The sequence below is a fragment of the Aotus nancymaae genome, unplaced genomic scaffold (genome assembly GCF_030222135.1).
Source record: "Aotus nancymaae isolate 86718 unplaced genomic scaffold, 86718_ANA_hifiasm-v0.15.2.pri h1tg000008l, whole genome shotgun sequence".
NCBI classification, from domain to species: Eukaryota; Metazoa; Chordata; class Mammalia; order Primates; family Aotidae; genus Aotus; species Aotus nancymaae.
The window spans coordinates 748,319-762,587 of NW_026988419.1; the positions used below are offsets into that span (position 1 = coordinate 748,319).

At 42.5% G+C, this 14,269-nt stretch overlaps 1 protein-coding gene across 2 annotated transcripts in view; it reads right to left on the bottom strand.

Moving 5' to 3' along the window:
- The window catches only part of TRPM8 (transient receptor potential cation channel subfamily M member 8), a 101,015-nt gene that overhangs the window by 57,550 nt on the left and 29,196 nt on the right, over positions 1-14,269 (bottom strand). For both annotated transcript variants that reach the window (XM_012434212.2, XM_012434214.2), the window contains exons 8-11: positions 13,815-13,882; positions 12,086-12,283; positions 7,942-8,044; positions 6,402-6,520 (exon numbers count right to left, since the gene is read on the bottom strand). In XM_012434212.2, coding sequence (XP_012289635.2) covers positions 6,402-6,520; positions 7,942-8,044; positions 12,086-12,283; positions 13,815-13,882 — 488 coding nt within the window. The remainder of the gene's footprint in view (positions 1-6,401; positions 6,521-7,941; positions 8,045-12,085; positions 12,284-13,814; positions 13,883-14,269) is intronic.

Here is a 14,269-nt window from a genome sequence, read left to right on the forward strand (position 1 = left end):
ACAGGAAACAGAGAGAACACCACAAAGATGTTCCTCAAGAAGAGCAACCCCAAGGCACATAATCGTCAGATTCACCAAGATTGAAGGAAAAAATGCTAAGGACAGCCAGAGAGAAAGGTCGAGTTACCCACAAAGGGAAGCCCTTCAGACTCACAGCGGATCTCTCGGCAGAAACCCTACAAGCCAGAAGAGAGTAGGGGCCAATATTCAACATCCTAAAAGAAAAGAATTTTCAACCCAGAATTTCATATCCAGCCAAACTAAGCTTCATAAGTGAAGGAGAAATAAAATCCTTTACAGACAAGCAACTGCTGAGAGATTTCATCACCACCAAGCCTGCCCTACAAGAGCTCCTGAAGGAAGCACTAAACATGGAAAGGAACAACCCGTGCCAGCCACTGCAAAAACGTACCAAACTGTAAAGACCATTGACACCATGAAGAAACTGCATCAACTAAAGGGCAAAACAACCAGCTAGCATCAAAATGGCAGGATCAAATTCACACATAACAATATTAGCCTTAAATGTAAATGGGCTAAACGCCCCAATCAAAAGACACAGACTGGCAAACTGGATAAAAAGTCAAGCCTCATCAATATGCTGTATTCAGGAAACACATCTCATGTGCAAAGACACACACAGGCTCAAAATACAGGGATGGAGGAAGATTCACCAAGCAAATGGAGAGCAAAAAAAAGCAGGGTTTGCAATCCTAGTCTATGATAAAAGAGGCTTTAAACCAACAAAGATCAAAAGAGACAAAGAAAGACATTACATAATGGTAAAAGGATCAATGCAACAAGAAGAGCTAACTATCCTAAATATATATGCACCCAATACAGGAGCACCCAGATACATAAAGCAAGTTCTTAATGACCTGCAAAGAGACTTAGACTTCCACACAATAGTAGTGGGAGACTTTAACACTCCACTGTCAATATTAGACAGATCAATGAGACAGAAAATTAACAAGGATATCCAGGACCTGAACTCAGATCTGGACCAAGCTGACCTAATAGACAACTACAGAACTATCCACCCTAAAACCATAGAATATACATTCTTCTCAGCACCACATTGCACTTATTCTAACACTGACCACATAATTGGAAGTAAAACACTCCTCAGCAAATGCAAAAGAATGGAAATCATAACAGTCTCTCAGACCACAGTGCAATCAAATTAGAACTCAGGATTAAGAAACTCACTCAAAAACTGCACAACTGCATGGAAACTAAACAACTTGCTCCTGAATGCTGACTGGATAAATAATGAAATGAAGGCAGAAATAAAGATGTTCTTTGAAACGAACAAGAACAAAGACACAATGTACCAGAATCTCTGGGACACATTTAAAGCAGTGTCTACAGTTCAGACTTCTAAACAGGGATGGTATGGTGAAATCTTTATCATCAGCTAGATGTGAACTTGAATGTGACTTAGCCCCTTGCTAAAGTGGAGATAAATACACCCATGTAGAGATGACATTGATCAAAAATTTTCTCCAGTGTCAGACATGGAGGAAACATTCACGGGGTGGGGATGCAGGGATAGTAATTCCATTGGAAGTTGATAGTAGACACCATTTAGGACCCAGCCACCAGCGTTGTCTGTATGCTGCACTGTGGGATCTGCTCCCCTTCACAGATGCCCAGGAACCTTCTATTACGGTGACTGCATTCTCATATACAGATGTTAAAATGGAATGCATCAAACTATATGCAAACCACATGCCACCAAGCCAATGTCTGGTCATGTTAAATACCAGTAAGTCACTGGAACACTTGACAATTATACTTCATTATTATCTATCTCTAGCTCTACTTTCTGGGCTTCTGACAAAACTTAGCCCATAGGAACTTACTGAGAATCTTTAGAAATACCATAAGCATTTTGGGAGGCCAAGGAGGGCAAACCACTTGAGGCCAGGCATTCAAGACCAGCCTGGCCAACAGGGTGAAACTCTGTCTCCACTAAAAAAATTAGAATAAAAAATTAGCCAGGTGTGGTGGCACACACCTGCAGTCCCAGCTACTCGGGAGGCTGAGGCACAAGAATCGCTTGAATCAGGGAGTCAGAAGTTGCAGTGAGTCAAGATCATGCCACTGCACTCCAGCCTGGGTGACAGAACAAGACTTATCTCAAGGAAAAATATATATATATGTCACCAATGTTTACTTCAGACACAACCCGGTGGACTACAGGCCACTCCGGCTCTCATATGTGTTCTGTGTGTCCTCCATAGCATTTCTTACAATTTTATTCCAAATGTTTATTGCCAACATTTAAAAATTAGAAAGTTCATCAAAATCTACATTTCCAGCATTAAAATCCGAAAGAGTTAAAAGTAAAAACTGTCGGGCATGGGGGGTCTCACCTATAATCCCAGCACTTTTGGAGGTCAATGGGGGCGGATCACTTGAGGTCAGGAGTTCGAGACCAGCCTGGCCAACATGGTGAAACCTCATGTCTACTAAAAATACAAAAATTAGCTGGTTGTAGTGGCAAGTGCCTATAATCCCAGCTGCTTGGGAGGCTGAGGCAGGAGTATCACTTGAACCTTGGAGGCAGAGGTTGCAGTGAGCCAAGATTGCACCACTGCACTCTAGCTTGGGAGCAGAGCGAGATTCTGTCTCAAAAAAAAAAAAAAAACAGTAAAAACCAGCAGCTCTGACAACATGGAAACCATCAGTAGAAGCCAAGGGGCAGCTGCTTCCCGGAGCCTGGGATCTCCAGCTCCCCACAGTCCCACCACTCCTCCCTAGGACCCGTCGGCCCACTCATTCTCTTACATGTGTGCCTGATCGCTGGTCTAAATGGATGTCTTCTGCCCACAGCAGCATTCATGAGTTTTGCTCCTACCTAATGTTGGTCTCATGGGGATCACACATTGCCTAGAGAAGGCATTGTCATGGGTCCCTTGAGTTCCCACATTGTGGATGCAGCAAGGCTCAGCAGGGGAAGAGGGGGCTACCCCTGGAAAGATGGCAGCTATGCTTTCTCCTCTGTCCTCAAAGGAGGTGTTCTTCATATCCAGCATTTCAGTTTTCTTTCTAAATCCATTGGCCTTTCACTGGTCACACACTTGCTAGCATAGGGCAGTGGTTCTCAAACTTCAATCAGAACCACATGGAGGGCCCGGTAAATGCAGATTGCTGGGAGTCAACACTGGAATTTCTGCAAGTCTGAGGTGGAGCCTGGTGATTTGCAAGGTAACAAGTGCCCATGTTATTTCCAGGCTGCCGCTAGTCCAGGACCCACATCTGAAGAACCACCAGCATATGGGAAAAGGCTTTGCTGTCAGTCACGTCTTTGCTTTCAAACCTTGATTCTACCATTTTCTAGCCACGTAACCTGGAATATTGTGTCTCTGAGTCTCAGTTTGCTCTTCTAAGAGGTAGGTGGTTGCAAGGATGAAATAAGCTAACACAGGTCAAGATCCTCTCAGAGATTCAAGTTCACAGCAGGCCCTCAAAAATCTATCAGCAACTCCCCCTGCCATGACATCCGTGGAGCCCTGATTTAATAACCATGAATGGGATCATCCGTGCTGTGGATTGGTATGATGGGCAAGTAAACTAACACAGGGAAACTGCCTGGTGCCCTGTCAAAGATCACAGAAATATTATCAGTATTCCAGAGATTTTTATTTTTAAACAAATAATGCTTCATATGTGCCAATGTTCTAAGCACTTTAGAAACATTAACTGATTTCATCATCGTAACAGCCCAAAGAGCTAAGTACGGCTGTTTGCGTCTCTCCACTTTCAGATGAGCTGTTGGGTACCAGTAAACACTGAACCACTGGCTCTCTCAAAGAAAACAGAAGCCCTCATTTGTAGCATTTGATGATTCCTATGGTGTAAATACTCCCATTGTGGCCAAGTTTCAGCTATCAATGTGGCATCACTAAACACGGAATCGGGAAGAGATGTGGAGTGGCTCACCCTTGAATAGCGTCTCCAGCTTCCAGATAGAATACGCACTATTGGCCTTCAGAGCAAAGGTAATAATAAATGTAGCCCAAGAATTAGAAAATGATATGTTTTGATTACTTATTAGCTTTGTAATTCTATAGAATTACATAAATTCTATGTAATTCTAAGTTTAAATAATTTAATATTTTTTCATTTTTTGGGTTTGTTTTTTCTTTTCGAGACACAATCTGGCTTTGTTGTGCAGGCTGGAGAGCAGTGGTGTGATCTCAGCTCACTGCAACCTTTACCTCCTGGGCTCAAGCGATCCTCCCACCTCATTCCCCCAAGTAGCCTGGATGATGTATTTCTGCCACGACACCGAGGTAATTTTTGTATTTTTTTTTTTTCATAGAGATGGGTTTTCGCCATGTTGTCCAGGCTGATCTCAAACTCCTGGATTCAAGCAAACCTCTCACTTTGGTCTCCCAGAGTGCTGGGATTACAAGCATGAGCTGCCATGACTAGCCAAATACAATTGATTAATAATGACTGTATTTAACAACCAACTCACACAATCTCTAAAAATTTACCAGTTTGGCTCTTGCAAGTCAATACAAGCTGGCTCTAACAGGCCACTGTAGGAGGAAACTGAGGCATAGGGAGGTTAAGTAATTGGCCCAAAGTCACGGAAATGGGCTGGCTCCAGAGTCCATTCTCTTAGCCATCGTGACCTTCACCCTTAACCATCTTTAGCTGAGTTAATAAAATTAAATGTACCATTCACGATGTGCCTAAGTTTATTTGTACCATCTGACCTCACTTAAGTAGAACATTTCACACACAGTAATTCATTTATGAATCAATTGACTAGAGCTACTTAGAGTTCCACTTCCCCTCCACTAATTAAAGCCTTGCAATGTGCAGTAGGGTTCACTGTACTGCAAACACCATACACAACGTAATGTTTGCTAAAGAAATGAATAATTTAAAAATTCATAAGCCATTACTTTATTTATGCTGCTCTCATTAAAATTGATCACGTGTTAATATAAATCAAGTCTTAGTCTTTGATTATACAACAGCAGGCCTGAAAGTATTTTCTGACCCTGTCTGCCAAGAACGCAAGTTATGAAATATATGGATCCTCAAATCTATACATACATGTATAAAATTACATATATTCTCACAGCCCCCTAATGATTTAAATTAATTTGGAAAAGCTAAAAACAAAGAAGCAGCCTTACAAAACTGAGTGTGATGGTTCATAATTGTTTTCATTGAACAAGGCTCCTAGGGCTGACTGCACTGTAGTTGTACACAGGAGGATACTGCTGGAAAATGCAATCCTAAAACACTAATCACATTGCAAAGTGAGAAAATGCAGTCTGCTGGAAAAAAAAAGAACAGTTTTTATTGTATGCGCAAATTCCTTACTAAAGATGCTAATTTGGTTAGGAGAGTCCTGAGTTTCTAGCTCGAAGAGAGCAGTCACCAATCTTTTTGGCACCAGGGGCCAGTTTCCTGGAAGACATTTTTTCCATGGACCAGGTTGGGGGATGGTTTTGGGACGATTCAAGAGCGTTACGTTTATTGGGCACTTTATTTCTATCATTATTACATTGTGATATATAATTAAATAATCATACTACTCACCATGAGGTAGAATTAGTGGAAACCCTGAGCTTGTTTTCCTGCAACTGGGCAGCCCCATCTGGGGGTGATTGGAGACAGTGACAGATCATCAGGCATTAGATTCTCATAAGGAGCACACGACGTAGATCCCTCGCATGCACAGTTCACAATAGGGTTTGTGCTCCCGTGAGAATCTAATGCCACTGCTAATCAGTCTGAAGGTGGAGGTCAGCCAGTAATGCAAGTGATGGAGAGCTGGTGTAAATACAGATGAAGCTTCGCTCGCTCGCCCACAGCTCACTTCCTGCTGCACAGCCCAGTTCCTAACAGGCCATGGACCCCTGCTCTAAGACATTCACTGGGTAGTGTCAGTAAAGTTGTTCTATTTGTCTCTTATACATCTCACTACAGACAGTTTCCTAATCAGAATTTGGCTAGCCAGGTGGGGGCAGGGGGCAAAATGAGTGCCACTGTCTTGATTTGTAGTTGAGCTACTTTCAATCATCCACCATACATTTTTCCCATACTTCTGCACACGCACATCCAAGAGGAGATCTGCATCTCTGCACCCAGATGCAGAATCACCCTCACGTTGCGGCTGAAGGCCTTGTGGAGTTGTTATTATTTTACACCATTTATTTTTACTATCTCTTCACAACAAACCTACTAAGTCAACATTATGATCCCATGCTGCAAACAAGAAAATGAAGGCTCAGCAATCTTGATATTCCAGAACAGAACAATCCTTTAAGAGATTCAGTACTGTAGACCTTGATGGAAATGGACCAGCCATTGCCCAGACCAATGTCCAGACCCAACACTGGAATAACCCAGGAGAGCTTCTTGCTTACCTCCCATCGGCGGTCATTGGTGAAAATCTCATCATTGGCTAAGTCTAGCTGGTTCCACTCCAGCAGAAGCTTCAGCTGCCCGTTCCAGTTATCCTTATCTTGCTCATTGGTGCTAAAGGCTGTAACAGGGCAGGAAAAGAATCAACTCACCAAAGGCCCAGAAATAAGAGTCAGAACCACTTAGTGTGGCCAATTATCAGAGCTATTTATCAAAGGTGGTGCTGAGCATGTTCTCATAAATTCAGACACTCCAGCTGTCATTCACTCAGTGTTCACTCATTTTTTTTTTTTTTTGAGAAGGAGTCTCACTCTATTGCCACGCAGGAGTGCAGTGGCGTGATTTCAGCTCACTGTAACCTCCGCCTCCCAGGTTCAAGCGATTCTCCTGCCTCAGTCTCCCAAGTAGCTGGGACTACAGGCATCCGCCAACACGCCTGGCTAATTTTTGTATTTTTAGTAGAGACAGGGTTTCACCATGTTGGCCAGGATGGTCTCCATCTCTTGACCTCATGATCCACCCACCTTGGCCTCCCAAAGTTCTGGGATTACAAACGTGAGCCATCACATCCGGCCATAAGCCACCGCGCCCGGCCCCACTCATTCTTAACCACATCCTGTATGTCCCAAAGATTATAATGGGGATGGACTCAAGCTACAATAATGTCTTTCCATTGCATAGCCTAACAATGTGATAATGGTATCTTAAGGATTTTTCCATAAATTCAGATTCCATAGCATTATATTTCAAGGCATATCTGATTTATGCTATATCTAAATCTATGAAACGATAAGCCACATTACAACAATGTTATTCTTGTCTTTTCCAGAGCTAATATTTACTGCATCTATGTATCTGTGCAGACATAATTCCATTTCAATAAATAACCAAATTACTGGCAAGTACAATAAGAATGATTCTGACAGATTGCTAATGCTTAAATTGCACTTCCAATGTGCCTAGCTCTGCTCTAGCTAATTTACATTTATCAGCCACACAATCCAAGTCGAGACAGCCAAGGATCTATTTATTCTGGGTAACAATTACTTCATGGAATTCTAAAGCAGCAAAGATCATGAATGAGAATTTTTTAACCTGAGGTTCATTCATAAACTTCAGGGAATTTTTAAACCCCTGAAATTAAATGCAAAATTACTTATGTGTGTGAAATATGTGTGCATGTGTGTACACATGTGTAGAATGCTAGGACAAAGATCCATAGTTTTGCCACATTCTCAAAGGAATCTGAGGCCCAATTAAAAATATATATTTAAACCACTATTAGAAATAGCTCTTTGGAGACCACTGTGATTGTGTTTAACCAGAATTTTAATGACGTAAAAATTCTTATTCTGTCAAATAGATATGACCAAGGAGATTCACCTCACCAGAGGTAGTTATTCTAGCATCCAACCTAGGATCATCAAAATTAAGCACAAGCTTGTATTTCAGTAAAGCTGTTTTATAAAAGAAATGTATGTCATGAAAAGCCACCGAAGGCAACACAAAGCTGACACTTCAAAAGGAGCGATTTTTACTCACCTTTGTATAGAGCGTAGGAGATGGCATTGCTCACAATTTCATCCCCAGCTTCTTCCATTTTAATAACTGTTAATAGGTGAGAACTTTCGAGAATTTCTTTGAGCTGGCAAAAGTTAAAGAACAAAGTTGTCAGCCAACAGATTTTACACATGAGGAGCACAAACTTCTTTCTTTTTGTGAAGGATCTTTTTTAAAAAGACCACCTATAGTGGAGTTCCAGGTCATAGCTTCTAATTTCTGAATTGTAATAATGAGTCCTTGACTACAGTGAGAATAAAGTACCAGTTGTACAAGGACACACGTATGAAAAGGCCCCTATCAAAAAGCTGAGAGCCTCATTTGACTAGAAATGTGTGTGTGTGTGTGTGTGTGTGTGTGTGTGTGTGTGTGTGTGTGTGAGACAAAGCCTGACACATGGCAGATGCTCAGTTATTAAATGACCAAGTAAATAAAGGACAATAGCAGATCATACACACCATCCAAATGTGGCCATAAAGACTTAAACAATAGGAAATAAGCACTCAAATGCAAACAAGAAGACCTGGAAGGAAGACTTGGAAACTGTAGAAAGAGATTAAGAATGCTCTCTATTGTCCTTTCTGTAATGTTTAATTTTAAGACATTTTAAAAAGAAAAAGAAATCCCTAATTCCAAGGTTACGAGCACTGGCGAGCCCAGCAGGAGCTTGGTGAGGAAGGGCCCCTTCTAGCCCAGGAAGCAAGTCTGGTTTCCATTAGATTGAGCTCAAGGTGATGGCAGGTTTCCCTGACAACATTTGGACGTGAGGATCTGGAACGGCAGAGGCTCCGCCGGGTGGGAGACAAAGTCTCAGGGTCCGGCTGTTTGAAGGTGGAAACAAGAGCCCTTGGATTTGGAAGTTAGAAGGTGAGCTTTTGAGGGAGGCTGCAGTTGCCCGGGAAAGGCGGTGATGGAGGTCTTAGTTCAAAGCACCCAGGCAGGTGATGCGGAAATGAATGGAAACTGCAGGAAAAGACAAACCATGGGGATTTTGAAGCAGAGGGCGGGTGAGGATGACAGCGTGAAGAAAAGGCCCTCTTCATCTGTCTGCAGCCTTTGTTCAGGCTGAAGAATAGGGGTCCAGCTAGGACTGACACACGGGGAGGAGAGGCGAAGATCCCAAAATTCTAGAGCACAAGTGAAGGTGGGCAGTACCAAGGGGTTATTTTTATTTTCCCTTGAAATAAAAAGGAAGAAGAAGAAAATGAATATGGTTACCAAGTAAACTGATGGGCCCCAGAGATGGCCACAAGGGCCTCCTAGCTGGGACTCCATGCCACACACTCCTGCCTCCTCCATCCTCTGTCCCACTGCTGCCAGAGTAAGCTCTCCTGAACACAACTCTTACCACGTTTTCTCCCGCTTCAAACCTTTTAACAATATCCCATTACACTTGAACAAGACCAAACGGGGTTCGGGGAGCCTCCTGGGCTGGGACCTCACAAGTTCTTGAGCTCCCACACACCATATCCACTGTCACTGCCATCTTCCACTCCTCAGGCATGCCTCCTACCCCAGGATCTTTGCACATGCTGTTCCCACCACCACAACCCCAGCCCCCATCTCATTAACTCTCTCCATCTTTCAGATCTTGGTTCCCATATCACTTCCTCCAGAAAGCCCCACACCAGACCAGGCTCCCTCAGCACCCGACCAGGCTCCTCAGCACCCGCCTTTCTATATCCATGTCACCTTTGTTTCAAACACCCATTTCGCTTCCAATGACACAATGAACTGTACTGTCATCACTAAGCATAAACCTTTTTTTCAACTTCTGTTTCCTCTATGAGGACACGGACTGTTTCTTTGTGTACGTAATTCTTTCTGAAATGCCTATTTCAGAACCTGGCATGCAGTATGGGCTCAACAAATATCTACTGAATAAATTAATTAATGAAAGTTAAAGATGAATAAATGAACGAATGATATCTACATTGGTTGTTAGATTGGGAGACTATAGAGGGTCAAGTTCTCAGTAAGTTGAGGCATAGGCATGGGGGAATAACCATGATGGCTTTTAGGAGAGGAAGGTGTGAGCCCAGTGGGAGAGGTATAAGGTATCGCTCAGAGTGGTCAAGAAACTGGGAGTCCAGGTTTTGGGGCTGGTTATCCACAGAGTCAGTGAGGTCACCCAGGACTGCCCTGGAAGATTGCCTAATTAATATTTGACTGAATGTATATATTCATTAGTTAATAATCCCACTCTTGAGCTTGGTCTTTTGGGAAATCTGTACCAAGTGCAAAACCCTATATGAGTGCTTAATTAAAATTCCAGACTGATTTTTATTATTGACGTATGTCTTCTGATTGTAATTATGATATATCATTAGCATATTCAGTACGAATATGAATTAGCTATGAATTGCAGAAAGGATAATATAATCAAAGAAGGTAGAATGTGCCTTTTACCCTATATCAGATGAGTTGCCTATAACAGTTTTCATGAAGCAGAAATCAAAATCCCTTACAAAGGGTATGGGAACCCTTCAGGTGGCCTTTGTTCTTTGGACATGGCCTGGTCAAGGCCCAGCAAGCCAACTTGTACAAGGAGTAAGAGGAAAGTCACTGAAGTGGACCTGGGGCCATCTTAGGTGGATGAATTAAGAGTCGTTGGCAGGGCACGGTGGCTCACGCCTGTAACCCCAGCACTTTGGGAGGCAGAAGCAGGCGGATCACGAGGTCAGGAGTTCGACACTAGCCTGACCAACATGGTGAAACCCCGTCTCTACTAAAAATACAAAAAAAAAAAATTAGCCGGGCATGATGGTGTGCATGAGGCTGAGGCAGGAGAATCACTTGAACCCGGGAGGCAGAGGTTGCAGTGAGCCAAGATCACACCACTGCACTCCAGCTTTGGAACAGAGCAAGACTCTGTCTCAAAAAAAAAAAACAGAGTCGTCTGTTCCTTCCTCTGTGGGGATCCATGAACTGGCCATTGAATTTCTTTCACCCATCACAGGAAATTACATTGAGAGCGGTAATCAATATGCAGTATGTTACTTTGATATGTATACTTTGGGACTGGCCTGTTAATATGCTTTTTTTTATTGTTTTTGGTTTTGTTTTTTTCTTGAGATGTGATCTCTCTACATCACCTAGACTAGAGTGCAATAGCCCCATCACAGCTCACTGCAGCCTCAAACACCCTGGCTCAAGTGATTCTCCCACCTCAGCCTACCAAGTAGCTGGTAGTACAGTCATGCGTCAGCATGCCTGGCTAATTTTTGTTTGTTTGTTTGTAGGAACAGGGTCTCACTACATTACCCACGTGGGTCTTGAACTCCTGGTCTCAAGCGATCTTCCCACCTTAGCCTCCCAAAGGGTTGGGATTACAGACATGAGTCACTGCACCCAGACCTGTTTATATGTTCAGAATTGATTCAAAGTAGTTAGGTATGAATGCTTAGATAATCAACAATGTATAAGCACTTTGGAAAGGGAGTGCTTCTTTTCCCAACCAATGAATTTCCATGGGGAGGAGCCTCACCAGAATTAGCAGCCTGGCCAATCTCCACTCTTTCACTTACCTCTACTCAGGGCTGGAGCCATATTGGCCTTGCCCAGCCAGCCCTCTCCTTCCCTCACTGGGCTTTGCTCCTTGCAAAGCACTAGTGCCCTGGTCTCCAGCTGCCATGCCTAGCCCAGCAGGGAGGTCAGCAGGTGTCCGGGGCTGCCTGTGTCAGGATGGGCTCATCTGTCTTATTCTGAGACTTAGCATACGCAGATCCAATGTTCTGCACCTCAAGCCACCTCTTTTGACTTTGCCCTCATCATCAGTAAGGCTGATATGTTTATCTCCTTTTGCCAGATTCTCATGTCTATCTCTCTCCTGGACTTGAACAAGCTATTACAATGTCCTAGTAAGAACATTCATATAAAACCATCAGTTTTCCCTTTTTCAGTAAACTCTAAAAAATGCAATATCACAAGTAGGAATATCATACACTTGGTGAGTCACATAACTTATTGAACTTCAGTTTCCAGCAAGACATCTGTTGAGTCTCAAAGTCATGGAGAAAGCGTGGAATGCCTGCAGCTGCTGATGGAGTTGGGCGTTTAAGGCATTCTTCCTTCTCACAAATTTGGCTTCTGTTCTCAGCCCTCAGACATGGTCCTGACAACTCACCCATTTGATCCAACTCTCAGTCTCTTCCTCAGGCAGCCGGGACACCGTGCGGGGTAAAAAGCGTACCAGCTTCTCCTTGACGGCAGAAGACGTCAGGGCATCCTCCACCTCCACCAGGCTGGCGATCACATCAGCGATCTGGCCTGAGCCTTCCACCACCACACAAGGAATTTTACTTTTGATGGAGGTATTGATGGCCTGGGGGAAGGAGACAGAGCCAGGCAGATCAAAGAGAACTTGGTCCACAGAACCCAGCTCCTGACTAAGGTTCTGAGCCAAGCCGGTGAAAACACAGGGACACATCTCTACACTTTTTCCTTTGGGGCTTTTATTTTAAATCAGAAGCAAATCGAATGTTGGCAACTGTTTTATGAATGAGAAATGTAATCTGCTGTATGAAATCTTGTGCCCATAACAAATTCCATAATAAGAACACATGTGACTAGCTTAAGTCTTCCATAGATAAGTGCTTTAAAATATCCCTGTATGCAAAATCGATCGTTCCAAGTGCTGACATAATAGATTTGAGCATCACATATTAGGACGTTGTATTAGTGACATGTCGCAATTTTTTTAATTTTTGGTGATCACTTTGGCGATGACCTTGAGCAGTAGGATATAAATAATTCCCACATGTTCCAATAATGGAACACTAGGCATAAAAGGGTTTTAACATACTGACAATCACACACTGAAAAAAAATCTCTATTTTGATGTTTCCCTGAAGATTTTTATTAAACCATGGTCTCAATAGTAAATCTCATAGTGGGCACTCAATAAATATCTGCTGAATGAATGAAGAAAAAGATCACTATTACATAAAAAAAAAGGAAGTACTAGATGATGATTCCAGATAACTTTGTCAGCACTTACTTTTAGTTCTAGGGATTTACTCTGATGAAGAGAGGGGAGAAGAACAAGGGTCAAGGGTATTTTTAATCTATTCCCTGTCTTAGAGGCAAAATAGAAGGAGTAAAAGGATGAATATGCAAATCATTGTGGAAATTCATGAAAAAGATGAGTTAAAAATGACTTTCTTGTAATGTGCTATTCCTAGAAAAATAAGCTCTTGAAAATAGTTTACACTACATACTAAAATAGTCATGCTGACTCATTTTTTAAGAAGTCAAACAGAAGCCTGGCTGCAGGCATGATGAACTCAGTAATGAATCTACACAGCTTGGCTGGGAAGTCAAATTCTTGCTCAGTCACTCAGTGTTGCAGGTGCAGAGACATTCAAGAAGTTTCCATGGTCTCAGAATCACTTAAGGTTTGGGATTCCATCATGCGACGTACCTGCATCCCTAGGTGGCATATAAATGGGCCTTAGGTGGTCTGGAAACACCTGATTTTGGTGGTAATCTGTGTGTGTATGATCACATCTCATCTCAGTGCAGATGGGGTGACCATAGCTTTCTAATATATATGCTGGTTACAATCTTTAAGCCTCCCAAGTTAATGTCAACTCATCTCTTTGGCAGGTTGACTGTCAAGGCCAACACTAAGTACACAGATTATTCATGTCACTGCAAATTCTCCTCTCAAATCATCTTGACTGAGGAACAACTGGAGTTTGTTAGGGGAACAGTATGTGGAAAGAAAACACTACCTACTTGCTGCAGCAAAATAAGTTAGTCAGGTTAGATCAGATGAGCCCAAATCCCTGAAAATACAAATTTGCTGGATAGGCTTATTAGCCAACCTTCTAGAAAACTAAATCAGGACTCACTTTCAAAGTTTCTCTTCCACCTCCTTGGGCAAAACACACAATGGGGATCTTGCCTCCATAGTTGGAATCTGTAAAACACAAAAAGTTAAGCAAATTTTGAGCTCATTGGAAACACTCACCTACCTCTGTAAAAAGGTGGACCAAGAGCTTCTGCCCTGTGAGCCTAGGGTGTGAGGAGATAGCGTCACATCTCATGGACTTGAACTTTATCTACTCATTAAAGATGGATGGGTCTTTTTGCCCCACACTAGTAATAGCATGACATGGGTCATGTTGCAATCTGTCATTGATATTTAAAATACATATTTAAATACTTAAAGTCTGTGCATGATTTATCTTTGCACCTACAAATTAAACTAGGTTTAAATTTATTCTTATGGTTCTCTCACTCATTTGCATAATCCTATGTTTTCTTGAGTGAGTGAGAATTTTGTATAACTAGTGGTCTCCCAACA